Consider the following 26565-nt stretch of genomic DNA (forward strand, 5'->3'; position numbering starts at 1 on the left):
GCTACTGAGACCAAGACAACACGTGTCCTGCAGCAATGGTGGCAGGTTCATCTTGTGCCACCCTTGAGACACCTGGGAGGGGTTCCAGGGGTCACCCTCCAAGGCCTGGGGCCTGCACATTTCCTGAGACTGTTCTGCGACCAAAGCCACTGCTTCTCTATCTCCTGCCTGGTTCTCAGGTAAAGAATAGTTGATCAGGGGAAATTCTGCTTTGCGGACGTATCCCAGCCAATAAACGAAGAAGGAATGGGAGAACTCGAGCCTCACGATAGTATACCCCTACTCAACGCGTGGGTCTAGGTACTGGCCATCAGAGAGTGGGGGCGGGTGGGGGGACCAGACAGTGAAACACAATATGCCTCCTGACAGAAACACCACCACTACCTATAAAAGTCTCGCAAAGAGCTGGGGGAGAAAAAAAAAATCAAACCTGAATCAATTTAAAGATATGGAGGGACAAAGGAGTATATTAAATCAAAACATGGGGATATGATCAGCAGAAGCCAGATTCTAGGACAAACCACTTAGTTTACTCATTTATAAAATGCTGCTACAAACAAAAACTGAAGGGTGCCTGTAGAGTAAAAGAAACCTAAGGTTATAAGAAACAAGAGACGCATCAACCAACCACAATTTATGGTCCCTACTTGTATCCTGAGTGTCAGTAGGGGTTTTACACACGTACATTAAAGAGTTATCTTAAAATTATGAATGGAATATTTACAGATGAATGATGTATCTAGGACTGGCTTCAAAATAATCAGGGTGGGAACACACAGAAGATAAGATTGGCTACCAGGAGGGGCGCCTGGCTGGCTCAGTCAGTGGAGCCTGTGACTCTTGATCTCAGGGTTGTGAGTTGGGTGTAGAAATCACTCAGAATAAATAAATAAAATTAAAAACAAACAAATGATCGGCCACAAGGATAATAAATGAAGCTGGGTACATTGTAGGATTCTTTTCTACTTTTGCATGTATTTGAAAAATGCCTATGATTAAACGTTTTAAAAAGCTGAACTGTGTCCCCCTCACTTAACCCACCACCTCTGAGATGTCACTCTGCCTCCTTGGGCTGGTATGTAGAGAATCCATAGTAACTGCCAAACAATCCTCCCCTCCTTCCCTCCCCTGGCCACTCGCCTCCACTCAAAGCTTTAGGGAGCCACATGCTGCTTCTCTGGCCTATGACGTGTTTCTCAAAGGTCCTCTCCCCGGCAAAGCCCGGCAGCTAGCAGAAGCCATGCCTGTCTCCGTGGTCCTCTTCCCACACACCAACCCCGGCAAGCACGGTACCTCAACCTCGCTGCAGCCGTTTCCGCAATCTGCCCCACTGGCCTGTGAGGACCCGCGGGCTGCTGTGGACAGCAGTATGGGCTGTTGAGATGGCAGTGCCCCCAGGCCTCAGAACCCACGACGCGCACATATCCCCCCTCACGGGGGTGGAATGGAAGAAAAACAGTCACAAAATTTTAAACTGGGGGGAAATCTGCTACGTGCCCTGCCCTGATGTCCTCCTGGCTCTCAAAAAAGGGGACATTTGTATGTACACGGGGGCGCCGCGCAGCACTAACTGGGACCCAGCTCCAGCCTCTCATCTGGGTGCTAACTTCAGAATTTCTATACAGGAGGGGATGGGGTCTGAGGGTGACGTGTGACACTGTTCTACCTGTGCCAGCGGGCCCACTCTTTCTCAGCTGCGTGTCTATCTGTGGTGGCTTTATGGAGGGGCTGAGGGAAGCAAGTATGGCCCCTCAGTCAAGGCCGTCTATCTTCATCTCCCCACCTGGAAACACTGCTCACAGGCAGGTTTCCGAATGAGAGGCTGCTTAAGGAAGCCTCCTACAATACAATGCTTAAAAAAAAATCTTGGAAGTCACATGTAGGCAATGTGCCAAGACCACAGTAAGTGATAGATAAATGATGTCTATTTTGGGGCGCCCAGGGGCTCAGTCTGTTAGGCGTCCAACTCTTGGTTTGGGCTCAGGTCGAGATCTCATGGTTCGGGAGATCGAGCCCTGAGTTGGGCTCGGTGCAGACAGTGCGAAGCCTGCTTGGGATTCTCTTTCTCCCTCTCTTTCTGCCCCTCCCCCACTTGTGCATGTGTGCTCTCTCCCGCATTCTCTCAAAACAAACTTTGAAAAAAAAAATACATGTCTATTTTCCTACCTTGTACATACAACTGCACACTATACACAAATGTATTTCTGTGTCACACACACAATGACCAGTTCCTTCATAATCTCTGCTCACCTCCTGTTCTCACCTAGGTCAAAAGCCTGAAAGGAAAAGCTGAGGCTGGTGCCTACCTGGGGCCCTCCTAAGCTGGATCTTTATCACCTTAACTAGATACTGTCTTTAAACACTTCACCCACTTCAGCTCATCGCACACCAGGCTGGCTAACGTCTGGCCAGCTACCAGGCCGGCTGAGTACACCCCACCTCCACGTCAAGAGTGCGCTTTCTACCCACATTAGAAGAGCCACTGGTGGGAAGTGACTGGGAAGGAGGTGCAAGAAGGGGCCTTGTGTGGGGCAAGACAGGGCTGCCCTGAGGCTGATTCCTCACAATACGACCACCGGGCTGGGGAGTGTTTGTAAGCCACAGGCAGGATGGCATGGCCACTGAGGGGACAGGAGGGACAAAGGCCGAAAATGAAAAGGGTGAGCAGAGCAGAACTCAGTCCAGTCCAAGACAGTAAGGAGAAGGAACTGAACGAAGCCTAGAGAGACAAAGCAGGATGAGCTCCCTGACTGTGGGGTGGGGAGAGAAGCAGGGGAGAAGCCACGAAGGCAGAGGCTGCATGTGGCCTCTCCATAACACACCTCTGGTGCACGCTGGGGTCCCGCCTGCCTGAGCACTGTCACGAGGACACGTGGAAGGTGAACAGGGTGTTCTCTAACATTAGACCAGGGCCTGTTAGCTGGAGTCACTGTGCCCCCAACACACAGCGTAGGGCTGGCACAGAAGGGCAGCGTGATAAAAGGTGGTCTGGACGGAAGGAGGAAGGGGACAAAAAGAAAAGGAGGGGCTGAGGGAGTAAGAGGAAGAAGGACTCAGAACAGGGGAAAGTGGGTGAAAGAGAGCAGAAGGGAAAGAGAAGATGAGAAAAGATGCCAAATGGGCATCACCAGGGTGTTGGTCAGGGGTTCCCCAGAAACAGCTGGTCCTAACACACAGGAGCACTGAGCCTCCTCTCACTTTGCTGGCCTGTGTCTGGAAGAAAGCCCCGAGCCAGGCTGCTGTGGTCCTGGGAGCGCAAGCGGCCCTCTCCCCGGTGCCCCACGGGGCTACGGCTCAGACACCAGCTGTCCAGAGCTCATACTTACATTACCACCTCCAGGGACATGCTTAATATTGTCCTTGGAACCACACTTGGACTGAATATGGCTGTAGCTCACTTTTTTGGAGACTATCTGGACCTGGAGTGTTAGAGAACAGAAAAAAACAACACAAAGGGAGAGGGCTGGTTAGAACCGACACAGGGCAGGCAGTGAGTCCACACGTGATCACAATGACTGACACAGGGTGCCGTTACAATTCCGCCCCCGCCTGCAGGAGAGCAGCTGTGGAAAAGCACAGGGGAAGGAATCTGAAGTGGCAGGACAGGGAGCGAAGACATGAATGAACAACACGAGCACAGAAGCACATGTCGCAAAAGGGCTCCACGGTCCTCATCACTGCTCCTTGGGGCTGGGCCGTGGTGCACAAGGCCCAGCCAGCTGCAGGCCCCGGATGCGCACTCAGGCATGGCCCCGCTCCCGCCTGCTCTCCCTGAGAGCTGAGACACAGTGTCCTGGGACTGCTCTCTGCAAGGATCCTGCTTATCCGGACTGGTCTTCGCCAAAGCTCGGCACTTCCCTTAAATCTGAGGCTGGGAACTGCAGCAAACAGACCCACTCGGGGAGGCAACGGCTGCTCAGAGAAGTGCTGGGCAGCTGGCTCACAGGGCACAGATCTGATGCTACAGGAAGGAAGGGACAGCATAGCTCAGTTATAAATGCAGATGGGCCAGAGGCCGCTGGAGCCACCATGCAGAATCCGGACACCAGGGGGAGCGCGGGCCACAGCCTCAGCAGCTCCACACTCCACAAGTAGCAGCCCCTGCGTCTGGGGGCTCGAGAAAGCACAGGACCAGAGTGAGATTCTGGTCTAGACTTTTTTTTCAACTCGACAGTAAAACACCTCTTCCATCCTCCAGATGCCCAGTCCTGTGCCCTGTGAGTTACATGCGCAGAGAGAACCGGCTCCAAGCAAGGCTGCAATGATGCACAGGCACACTGTCGTGTTTATGAATGGCTCTCCCTGGAATGCGGCCACACAAAGGCCCAGGCTCTAAGGGCTGGAACAAAGAATTCTTTCTGAGCCTTCCCAAGGAGAAACAGTTGCCAGCTTTTCCTTCCTTCCTTTGCTTCAGAGCCCTTCACAAATGAAGCAGGCCCCAAGCTGAAGAGTTTTCCACTGAACAGAGAAATCCACCCCGAGAGATTCCAGCCCAAATACCTCACTGATTCGTGCCTTCTTTGTAATGTCAGTGATGAATAACTGGTCAGCAAACCACTACCCAGTGAAACCCTGCTCTGAACCAGAGACCTCCAGGGCCTCTAGGAGTTACCCAGAAGCCTCACCGAGGGTACAAATTCCTTGCACTGAGACTGTCCATCCTGGTCCCTAAGGGCTGGAGGTTAAGGCTTCTCTGGCAGTCCCTGGATGGACAGATGACCTACCTGCCACAGCTAAAAGAAGGTTCTCACAGCAAGCAGGAGGGGCCTGCTTCCAGGGTGTGGAGGTAAGAGGAAAGAACCTAGAGTTTCTGTTTACCTGTGCCCTGCCGGTGGTATGCAATCCCTAGGCTGAGCGGGCTTCCAGTGGGAACGAGCACCTAAACTTTCAGTGAGGAGGTGACATGGGGAACCAGGGCAAATAAAGCTATCTCCATACCCAGCAGGTTACGAAAGGGGCCTTCTAGTTCAATTACAAGCACCAGGGCTCCAGGGTTCCAGGCGCCGCAGAGTAACCAATCCCATGTTTTACTGAGGAAGAACATGGGTGCTGTGTGTGTGTTTGCACACAAAATGGGTGGGTTTCACATCAAGGTCAGTGTGAAGGAAGTGGCTGAAAATTTTTGGATCCATTTTGTCCAGCTGAATAAATATTCCCCAAAGGGTAATGGGCTCCCAAATCTGTTAACTGTCAGGGTTAATACAAAACTTTTTTCTGATGGCTGAGTCATCAAACAGAGAGGAGGGAATGCGGGGGCGAAGTAGAAACTGGTTAAGGATAGGAAAAAAGTGCGATAGAAGGGAAAGTGACTCAGGCTGGAAGAAACAGTTTATCATCTTTCACCTTCAAGAGGTAAAAGTCTAAATAAAACTCACTTTCCCAGCAGGTGGTTTCTGCGCACTCGCAATTGGACCGGCTGTTTTAGTGACTGCATTAGGTTCAGGCTTTCGAGCTGTAGCAGCTGCCTCTGTTTTTTTCTCTATTTTGGCCTGGATGGAGATAAAGGGAGGGCAAATTTCAAACCAAGAGGGTAAGAGCCCAAATGCCAAGAAGGGAAGAAAGCTGTAGGGGACTCGAATCCAGGCCAGGCCACCACGCAGAAGCAGGTCACCCTTGCTCCTAGGAACAAACCGTTTCCCGGGACAAACCAGCCAGAAGGAGGAGCTGCAGACTATAGTCTGGAGACACGAGGACAAGATCGAGACACCATTCGCGGAGAGAAGGAGGGAAGGAGGGCTAAGTTAGGGATTCTCTTCTGAGAGTGTGTTTTCCAGTCACAATGCTCCCCCACTCAAATGTCCTCGCCCCAAGCAAGCTGCTGTAGTCACAGGAGCCACTATTGATGACGGGAAGTGTCACACCACTCACCAGGCCAAGTCACTCAACTCCTCACCAAGACCTCCTGCAATTTTTGCCCAACGAAAGCGTAAGAAGAGCACAGGAAGGGGGGGGGATGGTCACACCATCTGGGTACACCAGAGCCACAGCCTCTTAGCAAAAGCAACTCTTAGGCCCTTATTCCAGACTAATCCCAGTTTGCCATCAGTGTCTTCCAACAGTACCAGGATTCTGGGCCCTGTTCAATGTTTTAAAGGCTCTGGGGTTGAAGCAATTTAAGGATCCTACCCTGAATGGGAGGTGTGGTGTCTTAAGTGCTAGAGAATCACATAGGAAATGAGGTTACTGCTCCATGGACCCAAACTGGGACTTTCGCCACCACCGTTTGCTACACCAGGTCCCATCCCTGCTAACAGCTGACAATTCTGCGGTGGATGTAAACAGAAAATCCTTAAGAGTGAAGCACCTGGCCCTCAACAGCACTCCCCACCACAGCCCTTCTGACAGCCCTTCTTCCCTGCAGCGGGCAGTCACCCCGGCCACAAGGGGGCACCCTATCTTCTTTCAGGCAGACATGCCTCTCCCAAGCCCAGGTTCCCCCTCCTGCGGGTCAGGTCCTGATGCTCACAGCACAGGGGTGGGGAGCACAGCCAGCAGGTCTCACAGGCCAGGGCTTCCCTGTTTGTTTTGTTAAGTACAAGAACCCTTTTGCCTCCAAACCAAAATGTACGCCTAAAGCCCAAAATACACACCAGAAGCCCCCCTGATAGAGATGGGAGGAGACAGTCTGCTGCCGGATGGACGTGGAGCCCAGGCTGCAAGTCTGTGACATTGAATCCGACGTCATGACAACCCTTCTGCTTCGGTGGGCCCAGGGGTGTGGCGTGGCAGGGAGGGAAGCAAGGGCTAGCATGCCAAGGACCACGAGCTCCTGGACTCACCCGGCCTCCTCCAGGCTGATGCTTGATGTTTTCCGTGGAGCCAACCTTGGAGCGGACGTTCTTCAGATCAGGGGTGGAAGCGTTGGTAGACAAGCGGCTCGGCTTCGGTGCAGAGGAGCCGGGCTTGGCTGACGTGGGCTTCTTGTCCGAGGAAGGAGTCCCAGAGGGCCGAGGAGGGGTGGGTGTGGGCTTGGCTCGGCCGGGGGCCACCCCTGCTGCGGGGGCTGCCCCGGGGACAGTGGTGTTCTTCTTCACTGAAGTGGTGGAGGTGCTCTTGGGGCGACTCAGGTCAGCTGCAAAGAAGTAAGAGATGACAGGGGATCAGCGGGAGAGAGCAGAAGGGAGCCTGGAAGCTGCAAAGAGGTAGGGGTTTAGATTAGGGTCCCAGGAGGTGGGGGACGGGTGTCACCTGGTGCAGACTTCGTGGCTGTCTTCTTCATGTCTGCAGGCTTTCCCTCAGTCTTGATGGCTGCACAAACATACACTTTTTACTATTTAATGTTTAACAAAGTGACCTAGTGAATGGCTCATCCGATACTGAGATTCATTCATTCATTCATTCATTCATTCATTCAACAATTACCAAATGTCCCCTTTGGGCCATGGGCTGTGCTCGTCTCTGGAATAGATTAAGAGTAAATTAGACAGCCAGGTAAAGACTGGGCCCTTATGGAGCACAAAAGGCCACGCACTGTATCCTTACTCTTTTCTACAATCTTAACAGTGCCTTCCACATGGCCTTGGAAGTGGGTTACCAGTACAGGCCTGCGGAACCGAACAACTGACTTCCTATCATGTAAGCCCATGACCACAGTGTGCTGAGTAATGTGAAGTTACTAAGAAGGGAATAGTAATCCTACCTGGGAATTCATGAGAATCCCTTTCACTCAAGAGTTTTCTGAACAGACATACTTGCTAACTGCACGTGAAGATCAGTGTTCCCTGTTAAGGTCTGGTGCACAGAGACACACAGATCTCTCCTGTCTCCCCGCTGGTTCCCATGGGAAGGAAGGGTGACAGTACTCACTGGTGGGCCTCTTGGGCACAGGTGTGGGGGGGCTCCTGCTGCTTGGCCCAGCTGAGGCAGGAGTGGCAGCTGCTGTGGCTTTTGGAACAGTCTGGGTGCTCTTGGCGCCAGGCCTGAGCGCTGGGGCAGAGGCCGGCTTGGATGGGGAGGCCCGCTTCTCAGGAATCTTCGCCTCTGCAACAGGCTGGTAACAGGGAAGTGGGAATAAGAGCAGCAGGTCAGCAAGAGCCCCAGGAAGTCATGTTAAAGGACAGCAGAAAACAGGGGTACTATGGATTTGGTACTTCTTGGTAGGAAAATTTATACTGCTGACATCTAAGTCCTTCAGACAAAGTGAGAAGCTGGCCACGTAGGGTGCTGGGCCAGCTGGAGTCAGGAGATGGGGGAGTCTAACTATCTCAATCCAACCTGAACCGGTGAGAATGAACAAACCAGTCAAGTATACCACATCACAAACGAAGTTTGCCGCAGGATCGAATGTATTTAATACATTAAATACATCAGTATTTAACGACCTGATGAAAGACAAATATACATAAACACCACAAAAAAATTAAAAATTATGTTTAAGCAAATTCAGTCATTCTTTTGGCTAAGATACACCCAGTGAGTGCTGAGCAGAATAGGGCTGCAGATGGAAAGAACACTGGCCTAACCAGTTAGATCCGAAGCCTGAGCTCCAACCCCAGTCAGGCCCCCAACTCACAGTGTGTTTCTCGGAAAATCACAGAACCTCTATGGGCTTTATTTCCTCATCTGGATAAAGGAGGTCAGGACCAGAGGATCTGTGGGGACCAGAGCACAGAGACGACGAGAAGGGGGCAGGTGGAGGGTGCAGGCCTGACGACCAGAGAGAATGAGAAGCACCGATGTCAGCTGTGACATCAAAAGGGAAAATCTGACAGCAAAAGGGAAAATTCTCTCAAGTGTAGGTGCTTGGCATCTGGGCCCCGGTCGTTCCTCTTCCGTGAAGGCGGGGTATGGCCTTACTAGTAAGGAAGGGAAGGGATCAATTTAGCCTGGTTTCTACAGGAATAGGAGAAGGACACACTCTTTTGATAAGCCTTCCTCAAGAGAGGAAGCCAAAACACAGACACAGTGGATCCAGCTCTTTTGCTCCAAGAGAAATGGCCACACAGGGCAGTGTGTTGGCAGAGACCAGCAGGACACTGCTTAAATGGAAAATCAGCTTAGGAGGAGCTCAGAAATTAAGGGCTGGCATCCAGTTAAAGTCTAACTGAAAATGCAGGGTAATGGACACTTCTACAAATGAAGTCCCTGAAGTATGGTACGAAGAACCCTCAGACTGGAATAAGAGGAACTGTTCAGCGACCAGCTCTGTTCGGAATACATCGTAGGATTTTGTGCAGAGGGGCTCCCTCCTGTCTGCTCAAAAGTCTGAGTACTAAACCAGATACTCTGAGGTCTCCTTCAAATTCTCAGTATTCTGACTGTGATTCAGAATAATCTAGTAGGGTCTTCTTTTGCTAGTGGAAGTAATGGTGATAAAATAAGTTGGAAAAAAAAGTTATTAAGGATAGAAGGCTCTTAAAAATGTGACACTCTTTAGCTGCCAGTCTCTTGGTTTCAGCAAGCTACAGAACCAGCCTGCTTTGGTAACTGCCCTTACTCTGCTGTTTCTCAATTCATATTTTCTTCTCTACCAGAATCCTAGATCTGCTTATTTTTTCTGAGTAAGTTTTTCCTCCTTTGTCTGCTTCTACAATCTTTCTACCAAAATAAAGATAAAAATAAATTTCTTAAGGCTTCATTTCTATCAATCTCTCCAAATGTTTTTATCTGTTTCTTGTCTAAAAAACAAGTTTGTAATTGTAATGCAGATCACCTTTTCAGATCAGCTGTGTCTCAAAAAGCTGCATGGCCATGAGCGGCACCTGGGTGGCTCAGTTAGTTCAGCAACCAACCCTTGGTTTCAACTCAGGTCATGATTTCACAGTTGGTGAGATCGAGCCCCACGTCAGGCTCTGTGCTGACAGTGTGGAGCCAGCTTGAGATACTCTCTCTCTCTCTCTCTCTCTCTCTCTGCCCCTCCACTGCTTGCACCCTCTCTCTCTTTCTCTCTCTCTCTCAAAATAAGCAAACTTTAAAAATAAATCAATAAATAAAAAATAAAAATAAAAGCTGCATGGACAAGAAAGAACAGTGCTGACGGAGGCCCAAGTATCAGTGTTGGAGTCAGACCCAAGTTCAAATACTAGCTCTGTGACTTACTGGCACTGGACCTTAGGAAGGTTTTTTCATTGAGCCATGAAATGAGAATATGAATATCCACATCATGGGTTGCTGAGAGAGAGGAGTGAAGGAATTAACAGACATAAAGAAACCAGTACACTGCACTTCGTTTTTATTATTACTGCAGAGTAAAAGTTCACTATACACTGCGCCCCTGCCACTGTCCTGTCAGCCCCAGGATTTGTTGTACCATAGCTCTAGTCACTTTCCCTCTACTCGCTCTCTCTCTTTTTAATGTTTATTTTATTTTTTATTTATTTTTTCAACTTTAAAAATTTATTTTGCGAGAGAGTGCAAGCATGGGAGGGGCAGAGAGAGGGAGAGAGAATCCCAAGCAGGCTCCCCCACTGTCAGTGCAAAGCCCGATGCCAGGCTCAAACCCATAAACCGTGAGATCATGATCTGAGCCAAAATCAAGAACCGGACGCTTAACCGACTAAGCCACCCAGGCGCCCCTAATGTTTATTTTTGAGAGAGCACAGTGGGGGAGGGGCAGAGAGAGGGGGACCAGAGTATCTGAAGCAGGCTCTGCACTGACAGCAGTGAGCCTGATGTGGGGCTTGAACTCACTCATGAACCGGGAGATCATGACCTGAGCCGAAGTCAGACATTTAACCAACTGAGCCACCCAGGTGCCTTTCCCTCTGCCCTTTTATGCAAATAAATTGTCTTCTAACAGTTAAGAAAAGCAGTCAACTGGGTAAATCAGGGTCAGAAAGCTTCATGAGATTTTATCATTCTTAATCTATGACAGGATTTCTCATAGAAATTCTTGGCCATAGCAATTTCTTGGCCAAGGTTCCAGCCTATTCTACAATTCCTAGGTTCCACCAATTTTCTTTACAAGATCAGATTGATACACTACCATTTTAACATGGGAAACTATTTCCCACCATGAATTTAAAGAATAACACCAAGCTGACCTAAAGGCCCTTCTCAAATAAAACAAAATGTTAAGGAAGAAAGCCACAGACGCCATCTGCCCTTCTAGGACAATCCTGTGAAGCCACTGCTGCCCAAATTGACTGATTCCTAGGCAATAATGTGGGTGACCTGAAAAACTGGAAAACTGCAGAGGGAGAGAGGGGGCCCAATGTCAAAAGCAAAGGAAGTTGTCACATGATGTTGGAACCTACAGAGATCAGTCAGAAGAGCTTTATCCAAAAAAATAATGGGTAAAAATCACTTCTGTAGGAGGATTAAAGAGAAAGACAAGAAACCAAATTTTGGGAATTTGATGGGAGAATTCTACTAAAAAGGGGTTAATCTAACGGGGTGTGGAGTGGGGCAAACTGGCTAACAAGTGTTCAAACCGTGAAGAGCAGGAGGGGCTGGGAGAAAGGAAGAGAAACCCAAGCAGATGCAGTATTGCCTCCAGGCAGGGGCAGGGAAAGGTACAAGGTCTGAAAGGCCTTCAGATGTTATGGCTGCATCCTGGGCCCCAAATGATTTTCAAGTCGCCTTTCCCCACTTCCCCCAATTCCAGCAGCTTGATTCCGCTGTCTGGGAGCAATGAGAGCCGATCGGACACTCGGAGGGGAGAACTTTTCCCTGGCAGAGTGCTTAGGTGGCCACTTACCTTAGGTTTTGCGTCTTTTGAAGGTAAGGTGGAAGGCCTGGCAGTGGTGGCGGCAGGGCGTTTGGGCGGGGCAGCCGGCACTAAGCCCGCAGCGAGGCTCATGGGTTTTTTATTCGACCCACCAAAGGTGGCGGGAGCCGGCTGCTTGGGGAGAGGAGTGGGCTGAGTTTTGGCTTTCGATGTTGAAGTCTTTGCAGGTTGAGTGGTGGCCAAAGGCTTTAAGTTGATTTGTTGGTGGTGGTTTTGTTTTGTTTTTTTTAAAGGTCAACATCAAACACACAAACAAAAATAAAAACAAATTAAAAAAAAAGTATAAATTGCACAATTCAAAGTAAAATTATAAGCAATGAGGATCTATGCAACTGAAAAGCAGCATTCCGTTCTTCTGAGCTTGGTAAATAGTGGAAAGAAACCATGAGAGAAAGAAAACTGGGAATTCATTCTTACTGTCTCACAAATTCTAGCAGTTTGGCACCTGAAGACTTAAATTCAGTGACAGCTTTAAACAAGTAAGTAGCTTTTGGTGGCTGCTATAATAGTTTTAGGAAGAAAAGCCACCAGCAGGTGATTCAGCTGTTACTATTTGTACCTTGATGAGGCAACATCAGCATCGTTTTAGGACCACACTGAAGTGTGGCATTTCTACTCTGCAGTAAGTACCAGTAAGTGTCTGAAGCCTTGATCCACCTTAAAAATCTGTTTTCCCTTTTCATGAATGCAGATTGCAGAATTTATTTCCAAATAGTTTTGCAAATCCCTTTATTGTTGTTGTTAAGGGAAGCAGAAACACCCTCTACAGAATATTTCTACACATATTCAAGATAATGGGGTCAAGGGAAGAGATTTTAAGGGTTGAGTTAGGCTACTATGGTAAAATAGGAAAATAAAATATTTTCTAAGAAGGTCCAAAACTGGGGAAGGACCTACAATAGCTCAGAAAAAAGAAATTCCATTCACAATCCAAGCAACAGTAGCAGAAGGTATGGTTTTAAAAAATGATATTGGTAGAAGAGAACCCAGCATTCCGGCACCTACCTTTGTTTTCTTCTCTGGGCTTGGTGGGAGCTCCTTGTTTGGAGGGGCGGTGATGTCATTTCCGGTCACACTCCCAGCAGGCCGTCCTTCTTCAGGCTTACTTATTCCTAAGAGGGGGAACAGTTATGCTAAGCAAATGTTTTTCATACCCATTTTGAAAATGCAAGTCTTAGTGGAGACAGACACTGACTAGCACTTCAATCTGAACAAAATCCACAGGGCTGTGCTCTGAAATGTGGATAAGACTCCCGAGTTCCTCTCATTGTGTCAGGACCGTTTCAGATTCCACAGATTCAGGCAGCCTGTCCCTGTGGAGAGGCAACCTAAGTGGGATTTGCACAGATGACCAATGGAAGGAAATGGCCCTTGAAGTTTGGTTTCCCTTCCCTGGAGACCAGCAAAGGGGCTCTGTCACCCAACCACTAACTCCCGGAGCACACAGGGGACAAAACCCTCTTCTACTAGAGTTTATCTCTTGGAATAAAGGTTGCTGAAAGATGGGATAAGAGCCAGAAGATCACCCAATGTCCTCCCCTTATTTCCTTTCCCTGTAAAGCACCACTTTATGGAGGATGTGAGATTAACTTGATCTGGTTCTAGCAGTGACCCAGATTTCCAATAAGGCCGAGGAGACCCATGAAATCAGACCCAAGGCCAGAAATAGTCTACCACCTAAGGCTATATGCCCAGCAGCACCACTGTGGGGACGTAATTTCAGATTTCAATAGGGCTACACCTGAAAGCATTAAAATACCATGAAATTTATAACCCGGGTGTGGGAAAGACCTTTCTAACTGGCACAAAATCCAGAAGCCAAAGAAGATCAGCCTAAGGAAGAAGTTTCAAAAACTTCAATGACCACAAAAAAGAAAGAAAGAAAAGAAGAAAAGCCAAAAGGCAAATGATAAACAGGAAAAAAATTTTGAACCTCACATCAAAGACAATGAGCTTATTATATATAAAATACTCCTAAAAATCGCTAACTTCTACAAAAGCCAATAACCCACTGGAAAAATGGCCCAAAGGATATGAACACAGTTTACAGAAAAAGAAATACAAACTGAATTACAAATTGAAAATAAAAGATGCCCAATTTTTCAGAGAAATGAAAATTAAAACCACACTGAGATGCCATTTTTAACCTAACATATTGTCAAAAGTCCTAAAATGTGAAAACAGGCAATGGGGATAATATGATACTTGGGGCTGGTGAACGTGTGGAATGGTACTGTTCCTATGCAGGGCAACCTACCAGTGTCTCTGAAAACTGTAGTGTAAATTCTAATCCAGAAATTCAATTTCCAGAAATTTATCTTAGAGATATATTCACACAGCAGCAAAACGGCAAATGTATAAGGCCTTTCATCAGAGCATTGTTCCTAACAGCACAAAATGGAAACAGCCAAAGTCTGTTAATAGAAAAGTGGTCAAAGCATCACGGCAAAGCATCAGATAATCTCAGCATCTGAAAACATAAAGCATGACCGATACGGAATCATCTCTATTAAGTGAAGAAAAAAGGAAGGTGCAGAATAGGAAGGCAACATGAAACCATCTGTCTAGAGAAAGGATGGGGGCAAAATAGATTTCTAATGCAAATACACTTGTGCACGCATTCTAAAAACGCCTTAATTTGGGGAAGGGGGAATGGGGCACAGAATTAAGAGGGCAGGAGGCTTTATTTTAAACATTTTAAAACATCATTTTGAAGTAATTATATTGATTAAAAGTTGCAAAGAAATGTACAGGGAGGGCCTGTGTATACTTCCTCCAGCTTCGCCCAGCGCTGACACCCTGCATTAGCACAGTACTCTATCAAAACCAGGAAACTGATATTGGTACAACCCACAGAGCTTGCTCAGACGTTTCCAGTTCTACATGCAGCACTCATTTGTGTGAGAGTGTGTGCGTGTGCACGTGCGCACATATGCGGTGCCATGCAATTTTTGCACGTGGAGCTTTATGTAACCACTACTAGCAATCAGGACAGATCAATGTTCCATTAACACAGGCTCCCTCCTGTTACCCTTTTATAGCCACCCCACCTCCCTTCCTTTCCTAATCCCTAAATCTCTGGCAACCACTAATCTGCTCTCCATCCCTATAATATTATTTCAAGACTATTACGTAAATGGATCATACAGTATGTTACCTTTTCTGTCTGGCTTCTTTCACCCAGCATAATGCTTTTGAGATGTTACAACAACTGGTGTTGTTGTATGCATCAGTAGTTAGTTCCTTTTGACTGCTGATGATATGCAGATATTCCATGGTACAGCTCTAACCCCAGTTTAACCATTCACCTGCCACAGTTACAAACATTTATGTACAGGACTTTTATTAAAATAGTGTCACTGTTAGTGTATGGACATGCAGTTAACTCCATCCTGTGACTTTGCTGAAATTACTTATTAGTTCCAGGAAGGTTTTTTTTTTCTTGGTAGATTCCTCAGAATTTTCTATATAGACAATCATGTCATCTGCAAAGAGAGCCAGATTTCTTTCTTCCTTTCTAATCTATATGCCCTTTTATTTCCTTTTACTTTATTGTGCTAAACAGAACTTCCAGTATTGGGTTAAGTAGGAGTGATGAGATCAGGCATCCTTGCCCTGCTCCTAGTCTTAACAGGGAAAGCACTCAGTATTTCACTACTAAGTATGATGTTACAGTAGGTTTTCTGTAGGTGAGGAAGTTGACCAAGTTGAGAAAGTTCTCCCTCTTATCTTTGATGAGTGTTTTTTCATAAATGGGTGATGAGTTTTGTTGAATGCATTTCTGAACTTATATGAATTTTCTTCTTCAGACTGTTGATATGGATAACCTTGATTGGTTTTTGATTACAGGACTAGCCATGTAGATCTGGAATAAATTCCACTGGGCTGTTGTGTATAGGTAATTTTATATATTGCTGGACATGTTAATATTTTGCATCTACATTCATGAGAGATATTGGTCTGCAGTTTGTTGTATACTGTCTTTGTTTATCAGATAAATACAGACCTCATAAAATGAATCAGAAATATCGCCTCCTCTTGTATTTTCTGGAAGTGAGTGTGTAAAATTGGTGTTAATTATTCTTTAAATGTAGGATGAACCCCTACAGTGAATCCCTCAGCAACTTTTTAATTAAGACTCCAATTTTATTAATGGTTATTCAGGTTATCTATTTTATCTTGGTTGAGTTTTGGTAATTTGTGGTTTTCAAGGAATTTCCTCTGAGCTGTTGAATTGGGAGTGTAAATAAAGGTGCTTCCAGTGCTCACTTGTTATCCTTTTAATTGCCACAGTGATGTCCCCTATTCCTGAGGTTAGTGGTTTGTGTCTTCTTTTTATCTTTGTCAATTTTGTTGAAGATTTATCAATTGTATTGGTATTTTTTAAGAACCAGCTTTTGGCTTAATAAATTTCCTTTGTTGTTTTCTTGTTTACAATTTCACTGATTTCTGCTTGCTTCAGACTTATTTGTTCTTCCTTTTCTAGTTTCTTGATGTAGTAACTTAGGTTATTGATTTGAGATCTTTTTTCTAAGGTAAGCACATAGGGCTATAAATATCCCTCCCAGCACTGCTACAGCTGCATTCTACAGATTTTGAGATGTTCTATGTTCATTTTTATTCAGTTCATTTTATTTTTAATTTAAATTTTTATTTATTTAACATTTATTTATTTGGGGCAGGGAGAGAGAGGCCAGGAGGTGGTGGCGGGGGGGGGACAGGGAGGTCGGAGGGTGAGGAAGAATCTCAAGCAGGCTCTGCACTATCAGTGTGGAACCGACATGGGGCTAGAACTCACAAACCATGAGATTATGACCTGAGATGAAATCAAGAGTCAGATGTCTAACCAGCTGAGCCACCCAGGTGCCCTTTAAGTTTTTATTTTAGTTCTAGTTTGTTAACATACCGAGTAATATTAGTTGCAGGTGTACAATTAAACATTTCCATACAACACCCTGTGCTCATCACAAAGTTCATTCTATTTGTTTTTTAAAAACTTTTTCCTAAATGTTTATTTTTTGAGAGAGTGCGAGAAGGGGAGGGGAAGAGTGGGTGGGGGACAGAGGATTTGAAGCGGGTTCTGTGCTGATGGCAGCGAGCCCAATGTGGGGCTCAAACCATGAGATCGTGACCTGAGCCGAAGTGGGACGTTAACTGACTGAGCCACCCAGGAGCCCTAAGATTTTTAAGTAATCTCCACACCCAACATGGGGCTGAAACTTACAACCTTGAGATCAAGAGTTGCATGCTCCACCGACCAAGCCAGCCAGACCCCCTCATTTTATTTTTAATTTTTCCTGTGATAACTTCCTCTTCAACCACGGACTATTAAGATGTGTACTCTAATTTCCAAATGACTGAAGATTTTCCTGTGGCCTATTATTGGTTTCTAATTTGATTCCATTATAGCCAGACAAAATATTCTGTATGATTTTAACCTTTTAATAAAGTACTGAAGTTCATTTTATGGCCTAGGATCCATCTTGGCAAATGTTCCATAGGTGCTTGAAAAGAATATAGCCACTTAAAAAAATTAATGTTAACATGATATATCTTTTTCCATCTTTAACTTTCAATCTACCTTCCTTAGGACTGACATACATTTCTTTCTTTCTTTTTTTAATTTTAGAAAGAGTGCACACGCTAGTGGGGAGAGGGGCAGAGGGAGATAGGGAGGGAGAGAGAGGGAGAGAGAGGGAGAGAGAGGGAGGGAGGGAGGGAGGGAGGGAGAGAGAGAGAGAGAGAGAGAGAGAGAGAGAGAGAGAATATCTTATACAGGCTCCAGGCCCAGCTCGATCCCACGACCCTGGGATCATAACCTGAGCCAAAATCAAGAGTCAGACGCTTGACTGACTGAGCCACCCAGGCATCCCTGATATGCATTTCTTGTACACTGCGTGTACTTGGGTCATTTTTTAAAAATCTACTCTTCTAATCTCTGTCTTCAATTGTAGTATTTAGACTATTTGCATTTAAAGTAATTACTGATCAGTTAGGGTTTATATTGTCATTTTGGTATTTGGGTGTTTCCCCCCCTTCTAGACTTTAATTTTAATTACGTGGAAACAACATAATTTAGTACCAAATGTTTAAGCATCCATTATAATTGCTAAACAGTGTAATCGGCATTATTCAAATCTGATCAGCTATACAAAACTCATCAATCTTTTCTTTAGAAAAAAGGTGGTAGAAATCCCAAAGAACTAGTTAAAGGTCACCTTTACTCATCTAGCACCATAATTCCAGTCTTAGTCCATCTCAAGCGGCTGGAAAAGAGGAAGGGAAGAAGTGAGGATGTTGGAAAAGGAGAGTTCTTAACTTGTGGCCCCATCTGTGCTCAGAGGCAGCGCAGGTTCGAGCAGAGAGGAAAATCTCTGAGGCCGGAATTTAAAACGAAAGCTTTTGGCTCAGATGGTAAGGAGGCCCTCCAGAACAGCAGAATCAGCAAATCCAGAAGGCAGTGCTGGAGTCCGCCTCATAAAGCAGGGGGCTTCTTCTTGTATCCAAGTCCTTTTTAATTCCTTCAAGTTTTTAAACCAGGTTTGCTATGTCATGGTTCTGGACCAGATACATTCCAACTAGGGGGCTACACGTAATTCCAAGCAGGAACTGGAGCATGGTGTCAATGAGGAGGGCACAGAGGGCGGCTCTGTTTTTTATTATTTGTTCCCTCTGTTTCTTTTGCCTTCCTGTGGGCTACTTGAACATTTTTTAAAATTCCACTTTTATTTTTTAATGTTTTTGAGTGTACCATTTTACTTACTTCTATTTAGGATCTTTTATCCTCCCTGCTTTTTAAATGTAATTTCTTAGGTATTTCCTTCTCAGACATCGAGCACCACATCAGATGGTACAATTTTTGCTTCGATCATCAAATAAGATTTTTAAACTTCGTGAGGACAGTCTATTTATATTTACTCCTATTTTTACTCATTCCATTGTTCTAATTGCTTTTTCATTTCTGAAATTCCAAGCCTCCTTCTGTTATGATATCTTATCTTTTTGGAAAGCTTCCTTTAGCCACTCTCTAAAGGGATGTCAGCAAGCAAAAATCCTCTTAGTTTTCCTCTTAGAATGTCATTACTTTCCCTTTTTTCCTGAAGGATGGTTTTGCCAGATATACAATTTGCGGTTGACTATTCTTTTCTTTTAACACTTGAAAAACGTTGTGCTACTTCCTTCTGCCCTCATGGTTTCCGGTAAGAATCACAACACCATTTGAACTGCTATTCCCCAGTACAGATATGTTAGTTCTCTACAGTTGTTTTCAAGATCTTTTTTCTTTGTCTTCAGTTGGCAGAATTTAATTATAATATGTCTTGGTGTAGATGTCTTTGGGTTTTTTCTCTTGGAGGTTCATTCAGTTTCTCCAATCTTTAGGTTTATATCTTTTGACAAATTTGAGGTGCTTTCAGTCATTATTTCTTCAAATAATTGTTCAGCCTCACATTTTTTTCTCCTCTCCTGGGATTCCAGTGATACAAATGTTAGATCTTTTGTTATTGTTATAGAAGGCTCTGAGGAGCTGTAATTTTTTCTATTTTCTCTCTTTTGTTCAGATGGACTAAATTCTATTGATCTGTGTTCAAGTTCACGGATTCTATTCTCTGACATTTCCAGTGTACTATTGAGCCCATCAGACATGTTTTTTTACATGATTATTGTATTTTTCCTATCTATAATTTCCATCTCCTACTTTTTGATAACTTCTATTTCTTTGCTGAGATTTTCTAGTTTTTCCATTGTTTCAAGACAATCCATTATTGCTTGTTGAAGCAATTTTATAATGGCTGCTTCACAATCCTAATTTTGTATGATATCAGGTAATCATTGTTTAAATTTAGTGTGCATGTTCTGGCTGTAGTTTCAGTAACAATTTAGTCTCCAGAGCCCTTGTAATGCAACTGTGGACTGCTGTGTTCTTCTGGCTTCATGAGAATGTCACTCAGTCCCGGCTGGTAGTTCCAGCAAGGGATGAAGCCACCTCCCTGGGCCAGATGGTTTCACTAGGTGAGGGTTGAGTGATGCCAGACCCACAGAATGCAGAGAGTTTCTCCTGGCCTGTTCTCTGGCTGCCTGGTGCTGGCATACTTCTTGTTCAATCTCTGCAGGTGCCACCAGGAGCAGGAGGCACCCACCTGGCCTTTTGCTGCTGGAGGGAAGGGTGTATAGGAGGAAACCTCCCAAGGTCTCCTTCTGTTCCTGAAGAGAAGGCTAGAAGACATCAGGCCTATAGGTGTCACTGGTGCTGTCACCTGTGGGGGACTAGGGACAGATTCTCCTGCCAGTGTGGATGGATTGTATTTTGCTGTCAGGTGTGGAACAGGTGACAGGTGGGCCCTCATGAGCACTGCTCAGCAGGACTGAGCCCACTACTGCTGCTGGATATGAGTAGGGGAATATGGCTTCCCTTTCCTAGTCTTTTGGCAAAAGAAAGTAGGCTTTTTATTCTTTCTTTTTTCCCTTCTCTTCTCCTTTCTTTTCTCTTTCTTTTCTTTCTTCTTCTTCTTCTTCTTCTTTTTTTTTTTTTGGTGGGGGAGGCTTGGGGACGGGGAGGCATCTATGCTTGTTGGCACTTCTGGGTTGCAGGCACTCTCCAGGGCCCAGACCTGGGTACAAGGGAGATTAGAAAGAAAACCCAGGGGTCTCAATGCACACTGTCCTTCCTTAAGCCCTGAGTTCCCTACCCAGTCCATCCTCTCCTCTCCACCTTTCAGATTCCTTTTATAATTGTCTGCTGAATTCTTTTCAGAGTATTTAGCTGTACTTAGAGGAAAGAAGCAAGAAAAAGTGAATCAAGTGGTCTTGTCTTGGTAGGAGATTTTCTAATTTATAGCAGTTTGTACTTTTTGATGTTTGAAACTCTATGTATTATGAGTCAAAACTGAATTTGCTTAGTTTTAAAAATATGAAGAAAGAAAAGAAAAACACACAAGGTTGGTGAATGTCTTTTTTTCTATAGCAAGCTGAAAGAACATCTTACCAAATGTGTGATATGTTGCCATTAGCCCCAGATCACTATGCACATTTTTCAGCAGGCCCAGGATTGTTCAGTAAACATCTACACAAAGTCCCACTGCCTATGACATAAGCATGCAACACCTCAACCTACATCGCTGCCACCCAGTGAAAAACACCTGACGTACACAGAAGCAGAAACTGCTACCTCCCTCCCAGATGGTGCTTCTCACCATGACCCTCCACCTTTGGCTCAGGGGTCTATGCCAGCCAATTGCTAGAGACTACTACCCAAATGTCCCTACAGTTTTGAAAAATAATGCTCAAAACAGAACTTGTAACTGCTCCACAAAACTACTTCCTTCTGTTGGATCTTTCCAGTATTTGCATTACTACCTGCTGGGAAACCCAGGCTCAGTATAACAGCACTAGGTTCGACTCCTTTCTCTTTCTCTTTCTCTTTCTCTCTTTCTCTCTCTCTCTCTCTCTCTCTCTCTCACACACACACACACACACACACACCTTCCACATTCAGTTTTCAAGTTGATTTCACCTGTTCTATTTCCCCATTCATGTCATCAGTATTTCACTTACAACTACTACATGAGACAAGCTATTATTGTCACAAGGATTTCTGCTTTCAATCCTCTGTTTTCCAGTTCATCCTGTCTACTGAGTCATCCCAAAGCTGACTTTGGGCCACTTCATTGTTACAGGCAGCCAGCAGTTTTTTAAAACATCTTAAGGGGCATTTGAAGTTTGGGTTCCAAATAATTTTCTAGAGGTGTTCTCCCATTATTTCCGGCCACATATGTATGGATGGCTTTGACATGTTTGCTCAACCCACATTCTTCTCCCGAGAAGTCTCCAGGTGAATGAGGTGATCAGATATAAGGGATGTAAGGTAGCATAAAGTGGGGCACAGAGCCCAAACCATGGCAACCCAGTGTCTGTGTGGACCAGAGTCACCAAGGAAAGAAAATGTATGAGATGGCAGAGAAAGCAGTTTCCAGCAGGGAAGGGAATGGAACACAATGTTTATCTAGGGTGAAGCAAATGTCCTGAGAGGCACATAATGGCTGCAGCCCGACTACGCTTCCTGCAATTGGATTCCCTGAGACTCCCTGTCAATAAACACCTTTTTATAAATTTGAGTTCCTCTGAGTGTGTTTCCGTTCTTTGAAATTAAATAATCCTTACAAGAGTACCCTATGAATACTGGTCATTGTTCTTTTACCTAACAATGAGCTATCTAGGCTCCCTTACGTGAGTCCCTTTGCCTGGAAGGCTTTCCCTTGCAAAGTTAGGCACCAGGGCTTCCGAACCACCTCCTCCAGGTAGTTTCCATGATTCACAACTCTCTCACTGCTCCATTCCCCCACCCCAATTTGATCATAACGCCAATTTGATCATGACGACAGAACCCTATTCACAAGGGGCTTACAGTTCTGCCACAGCTAGAAGTGAGCAACGGCACAGAGTATCTGCGTGCTTGTCATCCTGGAGACATACATCACAGAGGAAATAGGAAGCTTATAGGAAGCTTCTTTGTCCATCTCCATTAAAAAAAAAAAAGCAAAAAACCCCCCCCAAAAAACCCCAAAAAAACCCCGTTGGTCTTCTAGGGCTTTTCCACTTACCTTCCCCTAGAAAATACTTGAAAATGAGTAAAAAAACTTCATGAAAACGTACCGAGAGGAATACATATTAGGAGAAGAGGCGATTTTTTACAAACAAAACACATGGTTTAAATCCCCATGAACCAGCTTGTGAATCGGAGCCCTTTGTGCTCAAACTGGACTGGGAGGAAAACCAGCTTTTGTAGACCACCAACAATAAGCTCCATGGGGGGCTGGGGGGTGGGGAAGAGGAGGGCCAGGAAGAAAGACACAGGAGGCAGCCACAAAGCCTGTGACATTTAGCGGTTTATTAAGTGCAAGTCTCTCCTTCTCTCTCCTTTCCCTTCTCCCCACAAATTCTCCCCACCTGCATGCAGAAAGACAAGACTAGAAGCAAGACTGGGTCAAACATGAAGAACAGGAAGAGAATATTAAATAGCCAGCTTTAAAAGGCTCTTTTTCCACTTGAACAAAAGTAAAATGTTCTCACAAGCGAAATGGAAAACAGAGCTTGCACCCAGGCTGTGCTACTTAACGAGAGGAGGTTTAGTGCTGATACGCCCATTGTGAGTCCACACAGTGGCGGATTTTCAAGCAAGGAAATCAATCAGTTGTGATTGGATGATTTGGGGCTCAGGAATCATCTGGTTCAAGCCAACAGGGAGCTGAGGGGGTGGCAGGATGGGGGATGGGGTGGGTAGGGTGACATGAGGTCAAGCAAGGGGTCTATTTCTTATGTCCACCACCCTCTGACCCCATCAGCCCACGTCCTCAGTCCCCACTATCCATCATGCCAGCGGACAGTCAGGCTGACCTAGCTGGATTCACTTTGTCTACTTTCTCGCCTCACTCCCGGCAACCTTCCAATGCAAAGAATTCTGCTTTCCCCGGCACACAGACTCCAGCGGTAATAAAGCCGCCTAACGCTCCTGCCGGTAATCTGTCACTTTGGTTCCCTCCTTGCTGTCTGCTTGTTCCCCATGGAGGCAAAATTTAGAAACATACCATCACGTGGGGTCTCTTCACACAGGAACGCTGGAGTGCTCTGGGTTGCAGTGACCTCAATTTCTTTCTTCCCTGCCAGAGCCGTCTGTCCTGGCTGTTTCTCACCTCCTTGGCAGACTGGGGAGCATGAATCCGTCCTGGTTTCACTAACATCTTCATGTCCTTTTTCCTTGCTGCTTACTTCAGGAATCTGCTCCAGCTTACCATGGAGATGCAATCCAGCGGTGCCCAATTCCTTCTTCCCAGAGCTGCTGCCGCTGCTGTTGCTGACGGGGGTCAGTTCTTCTCTCTTCTTGGCCACAGGTTCCTCACAGATGAAAGGAGGTACCTCTTCAGTAGATGGGATGGGCAGCTCCCCAGGGATCAATTTGTAGCTAGCTGTCTGTTCCTCAGCCACCGTCATGGAGCGCTTTATGGCAGGAGCCCCCAGTTTCCTGGGCGTAGGACTTGGCATTGGGCTGCTAGTAAGAGGCAGCAGGCCAGAAGAAAGCTCTTCTCGGGCAGGGAGTTCAGGATATTTCTCTGCAAGGTTGACAGCTGGGGGAACCGAGAGGTGAGAACATTCAGACAGGGCCCGGCGCATTGCTTTTTTCTGCTGGGGTACTTGGTTGAGCAAAGCCCCCTCTTCGGGAGAATTCAATTTCTCCAGCTCCTTCTCGTGGTCTCTGTCATGAGAGCTGTCATTTACGTATTCCTGGGTGAACTCCACCATAGTGATCGGTGGAATGGCAGTGGGTGAATGCTCAATAGTGGGGGCTGGGCGCGCTATAGCCTCAGATAGTGAGGGCTTACATTCGAGCAGCCCAGAGTGATCGTTCACCACCCCAGGCACCCGGCAGCCAGCAGTGATACCATTCTCCTTTCCCGGAGTTGCTTCCCTCAAGCCCTGAGCCACTGGATGAAAGTTGGGGTTCCAAACACTGGTTTCTTGCTCAGCATCCCGGGTGGGGATGTCAGCAGCCCCAGGGAAATCCAGATCTGGCTGGCTCTTGGTCTCTGGCCCATTCTTCCCTGCCACCTTCCCCTGAACTGTAGAGGCTTTGTTCTCATCTGGCCCCTCTCCGGGTCCCACACGGAACTCAGCTGTCTTCTGGTGTACCGAGTTTCCCTCCAAGGAATGGCAGGTTTCTGAAATCACATACCTGCTCTCAAGGTGACCCGAGGTTGCCTGACACTCCTCGTCCTGCACCTCAATGCTGAGCTCTTTGTCTAGCTTCCCGTCAAAGAAGCAGAGCTTTTTCTGCTCCAGGAAGCTGGCATTCTTCACAAGCCCGTCTTTCAGCTGCCCGTCCATGCTGACGTTCAGTCCAATTTCATTCAGTTTGCCCTCTGTCCTCTGCCACTCAAATCCAGCTTGGTTGATTTCTTTTGGGGGGTCCATTCGGCACTCTGCAGGCTTGCCCTTACAGAGCTGGCTGTAAGCGGCAGTGCGAGAGGCAGGCTGCTTGTCTGAGAGCGACATCGTCTCTTCGACTGCTCTCCCCCCTCGCTCCTGGAGCTCTAACACCACCTACGATCACACAGAGCTGGCAGTGACATCACACCAAGTCCCCAGTATTCACGACAAACCTGTCTTTCCCCCAGAGATCCTCTCTCCTCTAGCAGCTGGGTGCTAAATGTATTTACTAGTGTGAAAGAAAAGAACGAAAAAGAAAGAGAAAGGAAAGAACCTGCTACTTTCTGCACAAATGCCACTGTTAAACTGGAAGTGTAATTTCCTGTTAGCTAGCACTCTGTTTAGATCTGCAGTTTACAACACGGTATGGTGCCAATCTGGGTACTGAGGATAGTAATCACTCCCGCTTTTACTGATATAGATACATGTATACCCACACGTTCACTTATCTGACACTATGCCCACACTTCCTCATTCACCCACTCAAAAAACTGTTTTAAAAATAGTCAAGACTCATTTGCCAATCCCTAGTCATAACCCTTAAAGAACAATGATTTCAGAAAATGGCTCAAAATTTCACTTAAAAAAAAGACCTTACTATAGTGTCAAAATTGGAGGCATTCATTTCTCAGAGCATGAGTGGGTTTGCTGTCACAGCGACTCACCAAATTGACTTGAAAACTGATTTGAGTGGAGTCCCCAAATCTCAGTGAGAGCTTCACCTGCAGTTCTATACTATGGAAGAGTTTAATAAAGGGTTCCTCCCAGGATCTCAGCAATCAGGGCTTTGGAGACATGTATTCTAGTTACAAGACATTTGAGTGACAATATACCCCTTGCACTTTTACTCCTGACCCTGCTCCCCACCAGTTCCCTGGACAAGCCGGGTCCCCCCCCCTCCCCCCACTGTACCAGCCCTGCTCTTTCTAGCTAGCCGATTGCTTAGTTGCCATGTGAACACACTGACCTCTGGAACACAGGGACTCTGGCAATCTGTGACACAGCCCCCTGCCCCTGTTTAATCCAGCACAGTCCTTTGCTGTGCTGGCCTCTGAGCTTGTTAACTGTACATTCAGGACTGAAATATCCAGAAAAGAAAATTCTTGGGAAAAAAAGTTACACTGAGAAGACAGGCCGTATTCTACCTTAAATTAAGCTGATTTTTGTTGCTTCACCTGTAAGTCACTATTATGTGCTAACATAGGATACTCCGAAATATTCTATAAAGGAGGAATACACCAGATGCCTTTTTCCAAGATGAAGAAAATTCAGGCTGGATTGTTTTAAAGCCATCTGCTATCAACTACACTGATCTGGCTACAATTTTTTAATAATTCTTTTAGAAAAAAGGGCAGAGGGAGGCAAATCATAAGGGATTCTTAAATATGAAGAACAAACTGAGAGCTGCTGGAGGGGCTGTGGGTGGGGGGGATGGGTTAAATGGGTGATGGGCATTAGGGAGGGCACATGTTGGCATGGGCACTGGGTGTCACATGTAAGAGATGAATCACTGGGTTCGACTCCTAAAACCAAGACACACTGTATGTTAACTAACTTGAATTAAAAAAAAATTTTAATGTTTTATTAAAAAAAAATTTTTTAACGTTTATTTATTTTTGAGACAGAGAGAGACAGAGCATGAACAGGGGAGGGGCAGAGAGAGAGGGTGACACAGAATCTGAAACGGGCTCCAGGCTCTGAGCTGTCAGCACAGAGCCCGACGTGGGGCTCGAACTCACGGACCGTGAGATCATGACCTGAGCCGAAGTCGGCCACTTAACCGACTGAGCCACCCAGGCGCCCCTATTTTATTTTATTTTATTTTATTTATTTTATTTTTGAGAGAGAGAGTAAGCGGGGAAGGGGCAGAGAGACAGGGAGACACAGAACTTGAAGCAGGCTCCAGGCTCCCGTGCTGT

At 46.1% G+C, this 26565-nt stretch overlaps 1 protein-coding gene across 12 annotated transcripts in view; it reads right to left on the bottom strand.

Moving 5' to 3' along the window:
• The window catches only part of MAP4 (microtubule associated protein 4), a 206403-nt gene that overhangs the window by 8870 nt on the left and 170968 nt on the right, over positions 1–26565 (bottom strand). For 6 of the 12 annotated variants that reach the window (XM_049642576.1, XM_049642580.1, XM_049642577.1 and 3 more), the window contains 7 exons: positions 12674–12780; positions 11639–11854; positions 7807–7990; positions 7189–7248; positions 6780–7072; positions 5376–5489; positions 3327–3419 (listed from right to left, as the gene is read on the bottom strand). In XM_049642576.1, coding sequence (XP_049498533.1) covers positions 3327–3419; positions 5376–5489; positions 6780–7072; positions 7189–7248; positions 7807–7990; positions 11639–11854; positions 12674–12780 — 1067 coding nt within the window. The remainder of the gene's footprint in view (positions 1–3326; positions 3420–5375; positions 5490–6779; positions 7073–7188; positions 7249–7806; positions 7991–11638; positions 11855–12673; positions 12781–26565) is intronic. The other 6 variants (XM_049642579.1, XM_049642584.1, XM_049642578.1 and 3 more) reach the window with 3 other exon arrangements.

Source organism: Panthera uncia, chromosome A2 (assembly GCF_023721935.1).
Source record: "Panthera uncia isolate 11264 chromosome A2, Puncia_PCG_1.0, whole genome shotgun sequence".
NCBI lineage: Eukaryota > Metazoa > Chordata > Mammalia > Carnivora > Felidae > Panthera > Panthera uncia.